A 21052-nucleotide genomic window follows, 5' to 3' on the forward strand; every position below is an offset into this window, starting at 1 on the left:
TCAACATAATAATCGTGGCAAAAGTATCTGAAATTAATTGAAATTATAATTAATTTGTGTATGTTCATCTTTTCTTCATGTATAAACTTTAATATGTAGTGAAATACAAGATGAATATCTTCAATTCCAGGCTGTCATCATCTTCTACAAAGGTAGTTATTTCAGTGCTCCTCATGAGAAGTTCCACTGTATTTGTATAGGAATTTTTTTAGAATAATACAGAATTGGAGAAGGTATTGAATGTTTGCTAATACCAAAATATTGTACTTGTAAGTTCTCTTAAAGAAAAGTATTCGACAGTTTCAAATAAATGTTTTGTTGCAACTGAGTATTTTTATAATTTGCTTTTACAGTAAATAAAATTTTTCAGATGATGTAAGCCAGTGATTCTGAACTTTTTGACTAACGTGTACCATCTAAACAAATTGAAAACCTTTAGTATCACTGCTACAAAGTACTACCACCACCACCACCACCACTACTCTTGAATAAAGCTCAGATCACATAAATTTACGAGTGTTAGAGAAAAACCTCAATCAGGATTTTGGGGGTTTTAATTTTTGAATTTAATAGTTAAAAATACTTTGCTTCTTTGAGTACCACTGTTTAAGAACCCCTGATGTAAACAAACGTATCTATTTTAATTTTGTGTTATAACTATGGGTAGAAACTTCTAAATTTGTACATTTTATGACAAATTCATGATTTGGGAATACTGTAAATATGTTTTCAAGCTTTGCTGTGTTTTATTTGCAAAAGAAAAGTATATAAGCATTTTAATTTAATGTTCTGTTTTTACTCATCTTTAGGCTTATGGTGGTTGTAAATGCATTCAACAAGAAGGAATTAATATGACATTCCATGGAGTAAACCACATGATCCAAGCCACAAGAGAAAAATGTGACAATAAATGTCTTCATGGCCCTCTGTTTTTAGCTGTTATATTCTTTTGCATGTTTTTTACGTTTCTGGTTAGCATGCCGTCTTTATCAGCTACACTCAGGCAAGTTGTATATCATTTGTTTGGGGGGGGGGAAGTTACTATTCTTTGCTTATGTTCTGTTTTTCCTAGTGTTGTCATATTTCTAAACTTCTTACGAATATCTTGATCTATTAGAGAAGGTTATGTTTATTAAAATTTATTTAAAACGAACTTCCATCATGTTTATTATGCAGAAATGTGTTAAAAATTAAATAAAATGTGAATCAAAATAGAATTATTTTTCAAAACACTTTTTAAAAAAAAAAAACTTAAAAGTATTCAATAGAATGGAAATTTTTTTCAGAACACTTTTTTTTTAAATCAGCAGCAAATACATTAAGTCCTGCAAAATCAGGCATTTAAAAAGTATATGTAAAATCAATAAATTATCAAATAAGTGTGGCTTGCACCTAGAAACTTATCACAGAAATGAACTTTTTTAGACATAAGGTTAAATTTTAAGCAATAGAAGGTGGTGATAACAGCACATTATGAAATAGAATGGGAAAAATTAATATTATTCAGTATCTATTCTTTAATATCAGCAAGCAGTACTAATAATATTGCGGTTAATCTTGAAGTCTAGTGGAACATCTTTTGAAGGATTTAAATTCTTTTTTCTGTACTAACAGTACAGCAGCATCTGCCAGTGAAAACTTAAAAAGTAGCTTATGCTCAAATAAAATTTTATGCAATTATAAGTCCAAGTATAAATTGCATTCTGGTATGCAGAATGATTTTTAAAAATGTATGAAAATTTGATTCATTCTGCATGCTAAGGTAATCACTAAATGTTTATGATCTAAGCATACCTCTGAAAAAATAAATGAATTAGCATATTGTTTACAAATGGTAAAACTCCTAAACTTTAAAACTATAAACAGGGTTCATAGGGTCCTTAAGACTCCTTAAAAGTCCTTGGGTTTTGGGAAATCAAGTTTTGGTACTTAAAAGTCCTTAATTTTGGCTGAGATCGGCAGAAGGTCTTTAATTTTAATCATCTGAAATTTCTGTCTGTTTTTACGACTGCCATTTTGAATGTGAATTTTGGAGGAATATTTTTAGCGATTTACTGACAAATATGGTTATCTTTTGAATGGGTTCATGAGTTATAATTTGTTCCTATTTCTAATACACTGCTGGCCGCCCAAATTGCAACACCAAGAAAGACAAGCGATATCACAGCAAAATTTATTTAGTAGATAACATGTTGACCAAGTATCAAATGATTAAATTTATAGACTTCTGTGAAGTGTGGTTCCTTCCAGAATCAGTAGCCATAGTAGCCGCCATTGTTGGAGATCACCGCTGCCACACGCCTCGGCATTGATTCAAAGAGACTTTTGGATGTGTTCTTGGGGTACAGCAGACCAAGCAGCTTCCACACGTTGCCAAAGTTGATCTGGTGTGGCAGCTTGGGATGTAATCTGGGTCAATCGTTCAGCAACTATGGACCACATATTTTTTTATCGGCGAAAAATCCACAGAGCGAGCCGGCCAGGGAAGCAATTCAATCTGCCGATTGACGAAGAACCAGAATGCGTGCCACATGTGGTCGCGCATTATCCTGATGAAATATGGCTGTCGGCAAACCCTGAAGGTAAGGAAGGACAACTGGCTCCAACACCACGGAGATGTAGCGCTGGCTGTTTAAAGTACTGGCAATGCATATTAGAGGAGTGTGATAGTGATATCCAATACCGCCCCATACCATAATACCCGATGCAGGACCAGTGTGGTGGTGCATAACGCAGCTGTTTAGCATCCTCTCTCCACAGTGTCTCCAGACTCGAATCCGACCATCGTGGTGTTGCAGACAGAAGCGTGACTCATCAGTAAAGACAATTTCATTCCATTCTGCCATCCACATCCTTTTTTCATCGCATCATTGGCGGCGGAGACATCTGTGGTTCTGCGTCAAGGGTAAACGAAGCAATGGACGTCTTGTGGACAGACCACTCTGCTGTAAACGCCGTCGAATGGTATGTGCAGACACTGCATGATGCGTTACAGACTGAATGTGCTGTGGTTCGTGATGTGACTGAGCGATCCGTCACTGCCATGTACACAATGTTTCTGTCATCACGTGAAGTGGTGCACTGAGGTGGATGCAATCGAACACGTCGGTCCGTCGTACCCTCCTGCATCCAGTGGTCGCCTATCTGCATTACAGTTGTTTGATTTCGTCCAACATGACTACTGATTTCCCTGAAAGATAATCCACGCTCTCGGTAGGCCACTATCCTTCCTTTGTCGTACTTGGATAGTTGATCAAACGATGATCGCTGTTGACTACGAGGCATAATTAATCTCTTTTTTTTTAAACCACAAGAAAAACACAATTGCCGAACCTGAAATCGTCGAAAACTCCAAACCTTAAATATTAATTTGAAGTGGTGCCACAGGCGCTGAAATTCTAATCATTTGCATATCTCACCTCCACTAATGCATGTTGTAAATTTCATGTTATTTGCATGTTTCCTTCAGGGTGTTGCATTTACGGTGGCCAGCAGTGTATAAAAGGTTGGATACTCGAGTTTCTGAGCAAGAAATGAAACACAAGGATTTCGAAATTTTTTCATTTTTTCTTATGAAGAGCTCTTAAACAACTTTTCTGTTTTGGGGATCTGAATTTTTTTATTAAACGGTTCTAAATTTGGCGACTTATCGACATTTTGGTGATTTTTAAGATAAGGTTCTGTAGAAAATTTTTAATTCCAAGATCTGAGAATTTTTCGATGATTTTTTTTAAGACTTGGTAATATTGATAAGTTTCATTATAATAATGGTAATATATTGAAATTGTGTTTAAAAAAATCCTTAAAATAGAATATTTTAATTTTTCGCTGTCATATTATAAAGTTCCATTTTTGCCACTAACTATACAATATTTTGAATCTGGAAAACAAACGAGGTATGATGTTATAAAGCACAATTAATGAAACATTTCATAGCAAAATAGCTATGTAATTAATTAAAAATGCCTTTTAATTTTTTAATGTTAAGAGTTTTACCCTTGTAATTGTCTCAACATATTCAGAATATGCATCAGTTTTCTGTATAAAATTAATTTTACATTTTTTCCCTCTGATTTTTTTTCCAAAATATTTCTCGCTTTTTGGTGTTGCAGAATTGGTAGGGGTAATTTTTTAGGATTTTAGACATTGCAGCTTGGAAAGTTTAGAAGGATCTAAAAGCAAGATTTATAGACTCACGATTCTAGAAGATTACAGAAAAATGTGACAAAATGAAAAATGTCTCCATGGTATTAACATATTATGGATGTATTTTACAGAAAGTTTGCAATGAATTTCTCACTGTTTGGTAACATCTGGAAGAACAATGAAAATATAATATTTGAATATTTTACTTCTGATACTAGAATCTTACATGTTTATCTTCCCTTTATTTTCCTTTTTTTCATGACACAAGCATAGAAAATATCAAAAATGCTTCTAATCTTATCACATGGACAGGCATTATAAAAAGAATTTTTTTTATTCATAAAGAAATTGAAAATGACAATTTAAAAAATTAATATAATGTGTCTTAATGCATCATACACAGGGCTGGTACTTGGCATTTTCTCACCTGACACAATCTCTGCGAATCCTAAATCCTCCTGCTTAGTGCCTTTCTAAATTCTGCTTTCAATGCTTGCTGTGAGTTCTTAAAATTTTGCCATTTGTAGATTTTGTTGCTTAGTGTGTAAGTAAATTTTAAAAATTCTGCTACATCAGCCCTGTAAACAGCCCTTACCATATATATATATTTTATATTTCTTCTGAATGTTCATATTACTAAAGAAATAAAATTATCACCTTTTTCTATACATTATAAATGCAATTAGTTTTTTTAGAATAACAGAAATTTTTAATTAAATACAAAAATTCTAAAATGAAAAGGAAACATGTTGAAGAGAGAAACTGAATACATAAAGAGAAAGTAAATTATTCTTCAAAGATATGTACAGTTATTATTATGTAAATTACCAAGTTGTTTATAACTTCAGCCTTTACTATAATTTCCCATTTCTATTTCCTGACTAGATTGCAAATCACTTATAAAGTTTTTAAGCTGAGGTTTTTGGAGTGTAAAACAGAGTGTTTTTGACCTCCGTTTGCTCACTACTTTAGTTCCTGCCAGCTCTGATTATTTGTAATTATTCATCTTTGTATCAATGCCGACATTTGAATTTTTTATGAGGATAGAGTTACTGAGCCAGCTTAAATTATATATTCCTTGACCACTAGTCCACATTTTTAGTTTGAATTTGAGTGCTCTTGTTTAATTACATCACAATAAACGGTACTTGATTTAGTTAGCATCAGAACGTGCTTTTATGTTCTAAATTGTTTTTAAATAAGAGGCTTATTTAAGCCTTTGTCTGACTTTGTACTTACTTTCAGATATAGAGATAATTTGCTTCACGCCTGTTGGGGGGGGGGTTGGACTATTTAACTTTTACCAGATCAAGTAAACTTTTATAGGTACACTGTGGGAGGTTGACAAGTTAGAAGACAAAGCATGCAGAAACTAGCGAGAGCATTGGTTTGCATATTGATACAAAGCTCTAATTAGAAAAGATGCATAAAGAGAAGGAAATCAATATAAACTAGCCAAAATGTCTGGGAACACTTGAGATTAAAAGACTCGCATAAATATTGAGTGTTATGTTTTGTGGCTTTTAATGTGTAATTATCCTAATATCGTTTAAGAATCAATGTTATAAATTACATGTATTTTAAACTGTGAAATTTTAGTAGACTGTGATTTTAATAGGGCTTTTTTAACAAATATTGTTAATGAGAAATATTATCTAATTATGCAGTATTCTTATGTTGGCTATCTAGTATTTCTCATTTGAAGCAATTTTCGGCATTAATGGTATCTTTATTTTACTGTAAAGCAGTAGCCATGTAAAACTAAAGGCATTGTGACTGAAAGGCACAATCATCAAACATTATGATTTCTTAGAAAGCATTTAAACTTCTTAGGAAGCATTTAAAAGCTTCCGAAGAAGGAAGCTTTTAAACTATGGCGTATAAAATTTCCAATAACCTGTATCCCAACTTCATTCACTGCAAACAGCAAACAGAGATGCACAAAAATATTGGAACTGTGACAGGTCACATCTCAGAAGTTTTAGAAATTGCAGTAAAGTTTTAAAGAAATCTTCAAGAAATTGATGTTTGGGAAATGCTGAGTTTCATCTATGTAGCTAGTTTTTCTAGTGTCAGACTTCCTAAGTACTACTCTTATTCAGCGAGCCTTCAGGCTCCTGCTGCATGATAATTTGAAAAAATAAGCACTAATAAAATTTATAGCAAGATTCATTCTTGCAATTTGAACAACTAAATTCTTCAGTTGGTAAAAACGGTGGGGAATAAAAATTATTTTCATTAAGCATTAACTCAAATTAATAGCAAAAATTCAAACACAGATTATTCGTATTAAAACTATAAAACATGATTTGTCTTAGCTTTGTCCCTGGCTACTGAATAAGTTGGCTATATGAAATTTTTCCCATGATAATATAAATACATGTCAGTTTCCCTTGGGAAGTCTCCCCATTAGTGGCTTACAGTAACATTGCTGAACACCATTATTTCAACCTGGGATCGAATACCAGCAAATGGACTTACTGCATGTTTGTTTTTTGTGGTTTTCCCATGTGTAATGTAGATACAAGCCAGTTTTTCATAAAAATTCCTCCATAGATGCAACCCTTCCCATAGGCAGATATCCTCTAAGTTTGCTTTGCCTTAATCAATTAACCTAACTATGGAAGTTCTCCATGAAGACATCTCTTTCCTTGGTCAACTGCCCAAAAGTGACCTGGCAGTAAAATCGTTGAACACTCATTGTTTGACTTAGACCACAAAATAATCTTTTAGGAAGGATAGCTCTCATGTTCTTTGCCATAATCTAAATAATTCAATCCCTTTAGCCCTTGTATTGTTATAATTGATAAATCAAATCCAATTTTTATTACTATTAACATGCCTAATGCTCTTACTGACATATTTATTCAATCAAACGGAAGAAACTTTTGCTGTTTCTAATTTAAATTGCATTGTTCTATGTTCTGTTTCCCTTTCTGCTTACTAGAATGATGTCAACAAATTAATTTTCATTTCCTTATTTGTAACTATTTAATATTCATGGTAGTTCATAAAACATCCCAAGTAAACTTTGTTCTTTTGAGATTCAGCCTTGTGCCAGTGCTTGTGAAAAATGTGATCATGACTTGAACTCAATTCATAAAATAGTTCTTTCAAATCAAGTGAATGACATATATTTTATTATCTTATATATCACAATATTATAGTCATATATGTAGATAGTGTAATGTTTTGATTCATCAGAAATCTTGTTTTCAAGATGTTTAAAAACTTCTTAAAGGCATATAACAGAAATAAATCCTATAAGGAGAAATAAATTCTATTTTTGTCGGATAATGTTCTTTTATACGCATAATGCTTTGTTAATTTTTGACTAGTCCCAAAATCATTTTGCTGGAAAGCAATTATAAATTTGTGGCCTAAGCTGTAAAACATTAATATTTAATTCTGGTTTAGGCCTTGTGTTTGAAAGGCCTGCTGCATAGTATTTTGTTACTATTTTCATTGTGCATATTATATCAATTTCCTGGAAAATGTTCTTCATAAAAGTATCCTCCTTCTAATCAGTCACTCTTTACTACGATTAATCAACCATAAAACTTTTTTTATGAGTTAAATTTAAATTTTAAGATCTTTTATTCTAAATAAAATTCCTAGTACTTTTAACTTTACAACACATTAGTTAACAAATTTTAACTAATGTGTTGTAAAGTTGCTGGTGAATAGAACAAATATGTATCTTTAGATTAAAATTAGTCATAATTTACAAAAGAATAAATTTTATGTTTCTGAGTCTTGAATGATTATTTAGCACCCTAGAAGTTAGTGCCTATGTAATTTAATCTCAGAACCAGGAAACCATATACAGTCAAAAGTCTTTAATCCTGACTCGTCGGGACTTCGGGGGATTCCGGATTATAGATCATCAGTTTAAATCTGGTAAGATGGCATGCAGAAATTATAAAATTAAAAATAATTGCTCTTAATTTATGAAATAAAGAGCAATTATGATCTAAGGGCATCAAAATTTGCAAAAAAAAAGCTTAATATTTATTTGTTTACTTTATAAACATTTCTTTCAACGCGCACATGCGTAAAGCATACATTACGCATAGTCGAAATTAGAAAATTGCAACCAGAAAACTATTTGTGTATTTGTGATATTTATAATGCCGAGGAATTAGATTTAAATCATATCAAAGATGGAGTACATCGAGATGAATACTACATTTAGTAAGGAATTATAAACCAAATAAAATAAAAACATCTGCCCTGAAGATAAGGATAGTGCTGACAGATCAATTTCCAGTTCATTGCACGCCATGACGTCCCCCCCCTTTCGGAATGGTTAGAGAAACGAAGGATATACCTTTATCCATTTTTGGCAGCAATTCCACTTTTTGTTTGATGGACATCGAAACATGCTTTTGCTTTGTAGATCCTTTGGTAGCTCCAGAATCGGAAATTCTTTTTGACATAATCGAAAGTTCAAGCTTACTTTTATAAAATTGCTCTAATAATCTGCAAAAAATAATAAGCGGGATCCAGTTAGAAGATTAAGGAACAATCCAATAATGGAATTTGCAACATTAACTGAAATAGATAATTTTAGCTTAGCTTATACAATTCATTATACATTAAACGCATATGCATAAAGGTATTATGTGCTTGCGTAAATGCTACACATGCGCAGAAAGTTTGTAGCTTTGAGGTCCGGATTATAGATCATTCCAGATTATGGACGTCCGGATTAAAGACTTTTGACTGTATTGGTCATTTTATACAAGATAATAATTTTGTATAAAATGACCTGTAAACCGTTTTAAAATAGTTTATTTTGGAAAAAAAGTTTGTATAATGAATCTGTAATATTTTGAAATTAATCCTTTCAGTTTTGTTTATACTGAAAATAAACTTTTTCTATTTCTGTAGATGTGTTGCTGAAACGCAGAAGTCTTTTGGTTTAGGGATTCAATGGATGGCTGTCAGACTTCTTGGTATGTATGTGTATATATATGTGTAAGAAAAATAAAGAATATGTAAAAAATAAATTGTATTAAATTAGCAGTGTAAAGTAATTTCCCTCATCTATTCTAAAAATAGTAATCCCTTTTTTGAACTGCCATCATTTGAGACTTATCCATGTCTTATGACATACATAATTCTGATGATGTAAATGGAACTAAAACAGCCAATAATAATTTTACAGCAGTATTAATTATCCAATAAAAGAAACTCATTCTGAATTAAGATTTCATCCTGAACATAACGCAATAGCTTGTTACTCTTCGCCCCAGGTGGATTATTCCTTCTTACTGCAAAGTTATCAGAAATGTAAACATTTTAAAGTAGGCAGAAATAATGTGCCAAGTTTTTTGTGGCTGTAACATGTTTACTGAAGTAAAATGAAAATTTAATATGCCTCAGCTGCCAATTTCTTATTAACTGTGGATCGGCATCTCAGTATTCTATGCTGTCAAAATTCTTGCTCCTTATTACGAATTCAACTTTCTGCACCATCAATATTGCAAAGTCCCTTTTTTATTACAGAATGTCAGATGGGATCCTACCTTGTGAAAAATTAAATATTGTCCTACGAAATTGTTGACAAGTGCTAAATTGTCTAACTGAAATTCTGTGTTCTTCAAAAGCAATATCAAGGAAGAACAGGAATGAAAAAATATTATGCTGTGGCTTTCTAGTGCTTTTAGAACATACCTCTGTGTTACACCTAGTGACCATTTAAGGTATAAGTAAAAAGAAAATCATTCAGCATTATGTATTGACAAGTGGTTCAAGGTCCTTAGGCTAATATTTTGTCTACTTCCGTTTTCAAAATGTGGGAAAGTTTAATCTTCATGTTAATCTTTATTACTCTTCAGCTATTTTATCAGCTAAATTAAATCACATTTTTTAAGAGGTGCTAAAAGGAGAACTGTGCAACAGATTTAAAATTTTGCATCTAAATGTAGTAAAATGTTCCCAAAAATTAATTATATTAATTTACAAATTTTGTCAGTTTATGTAATGTTATTGTGGTAATAATCCATACTAAACGTTTTTTATTACGATGAAGTAAGTAACATTTAGATTCCGTAACTTATTTATATTATTTTAATGTTGTTTTTCTGTTTCATTGGTAATTTATTACTTTTGTCAAAAGTGTTAATGGAGACAAGATCCAAAACTGCTGCAATGTCTCAAGATAAGAAATCTGATAAAATTGTGCCTGAAGTTGTTTCTGTGGGCAAAAGTAAATTTACATATCCCATTTTTGATGGACCCAAACAGTTTCCCATCGGAAAATATTTAACAATTTCTGAAAGACAATGTATTATCGAAAATCTTTTTGAAAAATAAAATTGGTAATTTTCCCCAGTTGTTTGAAAGGAGAAGCATTAATATTTTTTATTTGTGAGTGTGTTGAAATAGGTAAGTGGAATGTTTTGAAAGAAAAATTTCTCGTATATTTTTCCAGTCTAGAATGTGCTACTTTTAATGATTTTTGTTTCTGTAACTTATAATAAATTTAATGAATTTTTATCAGTATTTCCAAAAGTTAAAATAGGCTCTGCATTGAAAATAATTGATCATATTTTATTCGAGTCCCTCACTCAAGGATTACCTGAGCAGCAGCATATGTTGCTAGCTGCTCAATATCACTTCTCTTCAGATTTGGATTACTTTAGCCAGGAAAATATTTCCAACCTCAAGTTTCCCTGAAGTATCTAAAAGCACCAGTAGTTTACCACCCAGGTTTACCATTTCTAGACAAAATCCTTGTCCGTTTTTGATTATCCAAGATATCATATTGGCTGCTCCAATATATAAGAAAAATAAAAAATATGTAAAAGATAAACTGTAATTTAAATTACCAGTGTAACTTAAATCTCTCTTACTATTCTAAAAATCATATCTTTTCTGGTTAGCATCATTTCTAGATCAATCTATCTTGCATGGCTTCCGTATGTAGTTCATTTGAAACTTTAAATCAAAATTACTCAGATATATGAATAAATGTGTATATAAATTTGCTGAAAATATGTAACATTTCATGGGTGTATCTGTTATGGAGATTTTTTTTTGCATCTGATAAATCAGAAACTTTAGAAGGTTTTCATTTGTTCAATTATATTTAAGCTGCTTCAGTTGGATTTTTATAATATAATTAAAATTTTTATTAAAAGATGTTTAAATTACAGGGACTATACCTGCTCCAGTTTTGTTTGGTTGGCTGATTGATAAGAGTTGTATCTTGTGGCAAGATTCATGTGATGAGCAGAAAGGATCTTGCCTTTTCTATAATAATGAAGTTATGAGTACAAATATTCTGACAATTGTTTGCCTGGTGAAATTTCTGTCTTGCATATTTTTCTTCATTGCATGGTATACCTATCATCCTCCAGACGCAAGTCCAACTTATGTTCGAAACCAATCGCTTTATGAGCCATCTTCAGGGGATAATGGAGTTCAGTCCATTTCAAAATCTGATGGTAATTGTCCACAAGATGAGCTTTGTGTTGGAATTAAATTTGTTCCGTATCAAAATGATGCTTTTACATCTTGTGAAGCAAATACTAGTAGTGTGCTGTGAGCATTGGGTTTTAAAAAATTCACTGTAATGTTTTCAAAATGGAAATATGTTTAATTTCTGTGAAGGCCAAATGTATTTAATTGTAATTGCAATTATTTATTGTAATTTATTTGTACAGTAAATGTTTTATGTGATAATGTTTATTATGTAACTTTTAGATCTGATGTTCATATCACATAATATAATATATGTTGTAAATATAGGTTTTAAAATATTATGTGATACAGATAAACTATTGAAGAATGACACAAGGTACAAAATATATATTATAATGTTAGTGCGAGTAGGATTAAAATGTCTTGACTTGAAATAGACACTAAGTGATGAATGTCACTTTATTTGTTGAGATCTGATATTTAGAGTCCTATTAATGTTAATATTACAGAGTTTAATGTTACTAGCTTTCTTTACTTAATTTTCAGTACATCCCGTCCAATCAAGATTGAATACTATAAAAATTGTTTCAAATTAATTAAATATGTACCTGTTACTTGAAATTTTTAAATGGCAGCCTATTATCAAAACTTTATTAAATAAGTAATGTGCTAACTATAAATAATTTATTTTAAAAAAGTTATATTGTAAGGCTAAAGAGAAATTACTTTTGAAAGAATAGTAATTTTAAACTAAATGAAAATGCATACTGATTTGGGTAGGAATTAACATATCCAAATGTATATATTGACATTAGGAGATCTTGTTTACATCACATGCATTATTTATAATATTCTGAACAGAAATCTGATATATTGCTAGTTTTAGAAATATTTTATAAATTTATTTTAAAACCTCAAAAATAAATCAACCAAATTTGATACTAAATAATACTGCAGGAAATTTCCCTTAACTCAAACTGGGGGAAAAAGTACCAGCATTTGAAAATTTTTGCAATTTTGTATTAAAGCTTAATTACTTAATTTTAAGTTTATTAATTATAAAAAAATTATAATTTTTATTGCATTTTTTCATTTGTGTTATGTTTTTTAATCTGATTTTTTTCACTCATTCTGCATTTAGATAAAATGTTTTGTATAAATTATATTCACATTTTGTGTTTGAGATTTAATAACACTTTCATTCTGCCAAAGGTTGTGATATGATGGTATAATGTTTATTTTGTAGTTATTTATCATTATTGTGAGATACAATGAGATTTATATGTACAATAAAGATAAAATACTCTTTGCAGTGGCTTTTTAATTATAAAGACTATACAGACATGATTTTATATTCTCTTTGAATTGCTCTTTGTAGTTACAGTAAGTTATAGCTTGTTATCTGCTAGAGGCAGTCCATTTATTCTGATGAAGATAATTTTCCTTGTCTTCCGAACAAAGCTGAATTTTAGAATTATTTTTGTATGAATTTTTAAAAAGATTAAATCGAGTAGTAGTATAAAATATAAATTCATTTAATGATTCTGATAATATAAAGATTGCATAGCATAAAATATTTTAATTGGTTTGTGGTGAGCAAAATTTATGAAAGTATTATTAAAATAAGGTCTAAATTTTGCCACTTTCTTTTATATGCTTTTCAACTATAAAGCAATTAGACCTTTGCGAATAAAATAAATAATTTGATAAAGAAAATATCAAAATTTGTATTTGTGATCTAGAATATAACCTATATTTAAAATTGTTTCTTCATATAAATTTCTATACAAAAATTAAGCAATTTTAACACTTTTGAAAGGCATTTTAACAAAATTAAGCAATTTTAACGACTTTTGGATCTGCTTACGAGGAATTGTATTTAAATAGCATTTATTCGTTAAATTTATATAAATATCTGCTTTTATAAATTTTCATTTATAAAAATATTTTGACCATTAAAAACTAAAACAAAGTATTTGAAATAATAAAGCTATATATATATATATATGATAAATATATCTTATGACTGGATAAAGGCAGTGATACCACTTGAGGGTTAATTGCTTACACAGGATTTCTAAAATCTGTAAAACAAAGCATGCTGGAAATGCTTCAAGGCATAGCAATTGGAAAATCTGTTTTACACTAGCATAGAGAAAAGAGGATGCAATTTGCTGTAGTGGTAGATGGAAGTATGCAAATATGCTAGGTAACAGCCAATCGCACTTTCATTTCAAGAAATATACAAAAAAGGCAGTCTTGTAAGAAGTCAGCTTTATGAAGGGTTACAGAATTTGATTGTAAGTGCTGATAGAAGGTGTTTAAAACTTTCGTACAATTTGTTTTCAAGATACACGTGTTTCTATAACTTCCAGAAGGCGAATGGAAGATTCTGAGCGCTGGCGTGCTGTGGGGCGCATTGAAGTAGGACAGCCGATCACAGATATTGCTCTTTTCTTCCGCGTTCATCATTCCGTAATTTCACGTTTATGCAAACAACTCCAAACCACACAGACAGTTGTCCGAAGGCCTGTAGCCGGTCTCCCAAGGGTTACAATCCCCGCGGAAGATCGATATATTGCTATTGTAGCCAAGCGGAATCGCAGAGCGACCTCCACACATGTGACATCTATGGCTATAATCCACACGTGTGACATCTATGGTTACAGCGTCCATTGGTAGGCGATATCTGCAGCTACTGTATGCCGAAGATTACATATGAGTAGGCTGTACGACCGGGTACCTCGAGTTTGTGTTCCTCTATCCGTCCAATCAAGAGGGGCACGATTACAGTGGTGGTGCTGCCGGGAACATGTCAATTGGAATGTGTCTGACTGGGGCAATGTCATGTTTACTGATGAGTCAAGATTTTTTCTGAAGCCAGATGACAAGCGTATAAAGATATGGCGTGAACAACGAACATGCAGTCAGTCCCAAAACATGACCGAACATCACGCATTCCGAGGCGGAAGCATTATGGCGTGGGCAGGGATTTCATTAGAATACCGCACCGACCTGCACATCTTTAAGCGGGGTTCTTTGACGGCTGTCCGGTATCGAGATGAAGTCCTAGAACCCATTGTTAGATTGTACGCTGCATCAGTTCGCCTACTTTTGTTTTAATGAACAATAACGCACGTCCCCATACAGCTGACATCGTCAATGAGTACCTGGAGAGTGAAGGGATTGCGTGGCCAGCATATTCGCCCGACCTTAATCCCATTGAAAATCTTTGGGATGCTCTCGGCGGCCGTGCTGTATCTTCACGTTTCTTATCTCCAGCCACTCTTATTGATCTGGAAACTGCTCTACAAGAAGAATGGCGATTGCTCAATTCTGCGGTTGTTAACCACCTAATTGAAAGCATGGTCACAAGGTGTAAACTTTGTATACAGATGAGAGGGGATCACATACCCTATTAAAGTCCTTTTTTTCATTTAATGCTGTTTATTTTCACTTTATACATAATTCTGTTTAAGTCTCCAGTATGTCATTATCTGATAACTTAAAAAAAAATTTAATATTGTTTTCATTTCTGTATATAATTGCTGATTTTGTTTTATGTATAAATATATATGCTCCTTTCCTGCTGAATTTTGTGTCAATCAAAGCACTATTTGTTGATTTTTTTGCATTTTACATCTTCGTGAACTTTTGGAAGTGAGTGTACTTTTGAACCCAAATATGCTGTATACTGTAGAACTGAAATTTGGAGTTTTAACATGCTTGTATATTTTTTTAATTGCTGAATATTTGTCTTAATCTTAGATTTAAGATTTAGTCTAAAAATAAATAAGGGCTGGGGAAAATATATATGCTTAGTTGCTGCTAGAACCACTTGCAAATGTTAATTAAAATATAAAGGAAATTTAAAATGTAACTGTCTTAAAAATATGACATTTTGCATTTGATGTTAACACTGATGTGAATTTTTCTTAAACAATATGCTAAATTCTCAAGGTATTTAGGAAGACAACTGTTGTAAGTTAGCGTTAAGTTGCTAATACTGTGAAAGACTTTCATGACTGTATCATAAGATCTGAAAGTTACCTCCAAAAATGTCCGTTCGTTGAACTTACCACGTCGATATTTATATTATATGAATATGATAATGGAGAGATGACTTGTAGTGCAATATCTATTACATTCATTTCCAGTCTGAGCTGTAGTCCCAGCATTCTAGGCAATTGGAGTAGTTAGAAGTTTATATGAATGAAGCATTTTAGGTTTACAAATAGTATGCTTTTATTTAGTTAATTGAATATAAATGCTTTCAACATTGTGAGCTTTTGTAAATGCAACATATTGTAAATCTGTAGTTGTTTTGTTAAGTTGTAGTTGATATCTCCTACTGAAATTCTTCAGCAACATCATTTTCTTTAGGTGTAAGGGAATTCAACTTTGAGTTCAATATAATCTTAAAGCAGATTTTATCAGTTTCCTTCAGCTTAAAAAAATGTGCCTAGCTGCAGCAGTTGATACCAGATTTGCAGGGTGACTTGTACCTTAAAACAAGAATCTTGTTGAGAATACTTGTGAATGCAGGAAGCAACTTCTTTTAGTGTTTCTGCCACTTCTTGCATGTGATCCTGCAAGTTGTGCACTTCCGTGGTTGTCTCTTCAACGTTAATATTAGATTGATAGCTGTGTAACTACATCTTGGTCATTTTCATTAAAGGAAGTTGTAAATTTTCCATTTTCTGTTAATCAGCTTCTTTAGAATTTTCCAAGATCGTCGTTAAAAAAAAAAAAAAAAAACATTACGGGTGTACAATAGCCATGATGAGTTGCTCATATAATTACTTCACTGTAGAGAGTGCTTTGGTTATAAATGCAAAAAAGAATTTTTTTAAATTTCTTTTCTGGAGCTATTGGAGTTTAATAGCCTATATACACATTACAAAATGTTTTAATATATATATATATACATAATATATATATATATAATTTATTTCCTAAACCGTATTGATTAATTGATATACATACAAATTTAAATAAAATTTAAATTCTTAACAAATACGTATAAAAGTAAAAAAGTAAAAAAGCAAATTTAAATTCTAAAAAAAGACAAAATAATTTTAAATAATTTTAAAATATGCAAACATGTAAAAGATTTAATTCTCGAACTAATCTACAATATCATTTAAATTCAGAAGCATAAGCAAATCAAGTGCAAAATCTATCCATGAAAATAAATCTACTAATTTAATAAATTAAAATTAAATTAAACTTTTTTTTTTTTTAAATGCATATGTGAATGATCATAGAGTAGGCAGGAGACAGACATCAAGGGGAAGTTGCCCCCAAACCTAACTCTCCAATCATTCAATTCGTGTTTCGTCATTCATGCAGGCAAGGGTAAAAGTCAAAACCAAGAGTAATTCCAATAAAGTGGTACCCTTAAAAATTAACATTTAAGTATTAACATTTAAGAATTAAAGTTCAAAAAGGAAAATACTAATTAAGTCTTTTGAGAAACAAGCAAGTAAAGCCAAAAATTAAACTTTTTTCTTAAAAAATTAAATTTTTTTAAAAAATTAATTTTTTATAAAATAATAAAAAAAATCTAGAAACCAATGTATTTTAGAAATCCTTGTCTACAGAAACTTCCCCTACACGAATATGCATATCAATAAAAAGAAACTATAAAAGAACTATACATAATCCATATAAACCAATAAGAAATAAAAAAACAAAAAGAAACAAAAAGTACTAATTCACAATTTTAAAAATAAATATATATTTAAAAATATAATTTCATATTTAGAAAATACTTAGATACTACATAAAAATTTTTTTAAAAAAAATACTTAAAGCAAGTAAATAGTAAGTTTTAATTCTAACTTACCTACTATACAAGTGTTGGGGTCTGCAAAAGTGTTGTGAAAGAGAAGCAAGTGTGTTCTTCAAATTATATAGATGGCGCTTATGTAGGTAAAGTTGAGTGTCAAGCTGCTATCTTTGTTACAGTAAAAATTTTTTTGTAAATATTAATATTAATATTAATTAAATTAAAAATCCTAAAGGTAGTAATATCAATTATTTAGAGAGTTAAGTAACTGAGCCAATCAAGAGATGTATGTTTGCTTGAAGGAAATTAAAGTGAAGTGGTATGTGAAAAAAATGTAAACTGTAATTTGAAATGCGTGTTCTGTTGAAAAATTGTGAAAATTGTTAAAAAATTAAGTGAAAGATATTTTGTGTGAAATTTGCAAAAATTAAAGTAATTAAGAAAAATTGAAATGTTTTAATATTAAAGTTTTAAAGTAAAATTGCGCTTTAAGCTGCAGAAAATTTTGAAATTCAAAATTAATAAATTTCAAAATTTTCGTCTTTGTGACACATTAGTTCTAAATTTCTTACTTTATGTCTTTAAATATATATATATATATACACACTCACTTCCAAAAGTTAAGCACGAAGACATAAAATTGAAAAAAAAAATAAATAAATAAAAAAAATAAATGCAACAAATACTGCTTTGATTGATACAAAATTCGGCAGGAAAGTAGCACATATATTTATGCATAAAACAAAATCAATAATTATATACAGAAATGAAAACAATATTAAATTTTTGTAAGTTGTCAGATAATGACATACTGGAGACTTAAACAGAATTATGTATAAAGTGAAAATAAACAGCATAAAATGAAAAAAAAGGACTTTAATAGGGTATGTGATCCCCTCTCATCTGTATACAAAGTTTACACCTTGTGACCATGCTTTCAATTAGGTGGTCAACAACCGCAGAATTGAGCAATTGCCATTCTTCTTGTAGAGCAGTTTCCAGATCAATAAGAGTGGCTGGAGATAAGAGTCCCAAAACATGACCGAACATCACGCATTCCGAGGCGGAAGCATTATGGCGTGGGCAGGGATTTCATTAGAATACCGCACCGACCTGCACATCTTTAAGCGGGGTTCTTTGACGACTGTCCGGTATCGAGATGAAGTCCTAGAACCCATTGTTAGATTGTACGCTGCATCAGTTCGCCTACTTTTGTTTTAATGAACAATAACGCACGTCCCCATACAGCTGACATCGTCAATGAGTACCTGGAGAGTGAAGGGATTGCGTGGCCAGCATATTCGCCCGACCTTAATCCCATTGAAAATCTTTGGGATGCTCTCGGCGGCCGTGCTGTATCTTCACGTTTCTTATCTCCAGCCACTCTTATTGATCTGGAAACTGCTCTACAAGAAGAATGGCAATTGCTCAATTCTGCGGTTGTTGACCACCTAATTGAAAGCATGGTCACAAGGTGTAAACTTTGTATACAGATGAGAGGGGATCACATACCCTATTAAAGTCCTTTTTTTTCATTTTATGCTGTTTATTTTCACTTTATACATAATTCTGTTTAAGTCTCCAGTATGTCATTATCTGACAACTTACAAAAATTTAATATTGTTTTCATTTCTGTATATAATTATTGATTTTGTTTTATGCATAAATATATGTGCTACTTTCCTGCCGAATTTTGTATCAATCAAAGCAGTATTTGTTGCATTTATTTTTTTTATTTATTTATTTTTTTTTTCAATTTTATGTCTTCGTGCTTAACTTTTGGAAGTGAGTGTGTATATATATATATATATTTAAAGACATAAAGTAAGAAATTTAGAACTAATGTGTCACAAAGACGAAAATTTTGAAATTTATTAATTTTGAATTTCAAAATTTTCTGCAGCTTAAAGCGCAATTTTACTTTAAAACTTTAATATTAAAACATTTCAATTTTTCTTAATTACTTTAATTTTTGCAAATTTCACACAAAATATCTTTCACTTAATTTTTTAACAATTTTCACAATTTTTCAACAGAACACGCATTTCAAATTACAGTTTACATTTTTTTCACATACCACTTCACTTTAATTTCCTTCAAGCAAACATACATCTCTTGATTGGCTCAGTTACTTAACTCTCTAAATAATTGATATTACTACCTTTAGGATTTTTAATTTAATTAATATTAATATTAATATTTACAAAAAAATTTTTACTGTAACAAAGATAGCAGCTTGACACTCAACTTTACCTACATAAGCGCCATCTATATAATTTGAAGAACACACTTGCTTCTCTTTCACAACACTTTTGCAGACCCCAACACTTGTATAGTAGGTAAGTTAGAATTAAAACTTACTATTTACTTGCTTTAAGTATTTTTTTAAAAAAAATTTTTATGTAGTATCTAAGTATTTTCTAAATATGAAATTATATTTTTAAATATATATTTATTTTTAAAATTGTGAATTAGTACTTTTTGTTTCTTTTTGTTTTTTTATTTCTTATTGGTTTATATGGATTATGTATAGTTCTTTTATAGTTTCTTTTTATTGATATGCATATTCGTGTAGGGGAAGTTTCTGTAGACAAGGATTTCTAAAATACATTGGTTTCTAGATTTTTTTTATTATTTTATAAAAAATTAATTTTTTAAAAAAATTTAATTTTTTAAGAAAAAAGTTTAATTTTTGGCTTTACTTGCTTGTTTCTCAAAAGACTTAATTAGTATTTTCCTTTTTGAACTTTAATTCTTAAATGTTAATACTTAAATGTTAATTTTTAAGGGTACCACTTTATTGGAATTACTCTTGGTTTTGACTTTTACCCTTGCCTGCATGAATGACGAAACACGAATTGAATGATTGGAGAGTTAGGTTTGGGGGCAACTTCCCCTTGATGTCTGTCTCCTGCCTACTCTATGATCATTCACATATGCATTTAAAAAAAAAAAAGTTTAATTTAATTTTAATTTATTAAATTAGTAGATTTATTTTCATGGATAGATTTTGCACTTGATTTGCTTATGCTTCTGAATTTAAATGATATTGTAGATTAGTTCGAGAATTAAATCTTTTACATGTTTGCATATTTTAAAATTATTTAAAATTATTTTGTCTTTTTTTAGAATTTAAATTTGCTTTTTTACTTTTTTACTTTTATACGTATTTGTTAAGAATTTAAATTTTATTTAAATTTGTATGTATATCAATTAATCAATACGGTTTAGGAAATAAATTATATATATATATATTATGTATATATATATATATTAAAACATTTTGTAATGTGTATATAGGCTATTAAACTCCAATAGCTCCAGAAAAGAAATTTAAAAAAATTCTTTTTTGCATTTATAACCAAAGCACTCTCTACAGTGAAGTAATTATATGAGCAACTCATCATGGCTATTGTACACCCGTAATTTTTTTTTTTTTTTTTTTTAACGACGATCTTGGAAAATTCTAAAGAAGCTGATTAACAGAAAATGGAAAATTTACAACTTCCTTTAATGAAAATGACCAAGATGTAGTTACACAGCTATCAATCTAATATTAACGTTGAAGAGACAACCACGGAAGTGCACAACTTGCAGGATCACATGCAAGAAGTGGCAGAAACACTAAAAGAAGTTGCTTCCTGCATTCACAAGTATTCTCAACAAGATTCTTGTTTTAAGGTA

The 21052-nt window shown here is 30.5% G+C and overlaps 1 protein-coding gene across 4 annotated transcripts in view; it reads left to right on the forward strand.

The window, feature by feature from the left end:
* The window catches only part of LOC118193645 (solute carrier organic anion transporter family member 4A1-like), a 126343-nt gene extending 113458 nt beyond the window's left edge, over window positions 1–12885 (forward strand). For all 4 annotated transcript variants that reach the window (XM_035364763.2, XM_035364761.2, XM_035364764.2 and 1 more), the window contains exons 9-11: window positions 810–1003; window positions 9040–9104; window positions 11310–12885. In XM_035364763.2, coding sequence (XP_035220654.1) covers window positions 810–1003; window positions 9040–9104; window positions 11310–11701 — 651 coding nt within the window. In that variant the 3' untranslated portion in view covers window positions 11702–12885. The remainder of the gene's footprint in view (window positions 1–809; window positions 1004–9039; window positions 9105–11309) is intronic.
* Window positions 12886–21052: the final 8167 nt, after the last annotated feature.

This window comes from Stegodyphus dumicola, chromosome 12 (assembly GCF_044657685.1).
Source record: "Stegodyphus dumicola isolate Sdum_Otavi_A_Nest chromosome 12, ASM4465768v1".
In the NCBI taxonomy this organism is placed as follows: Eukaryota; Metazoa; Arthropoda; class Arachnida; order Araneae; family Eresidae; genus Stegodyphus; species Stegodyphus dumicola.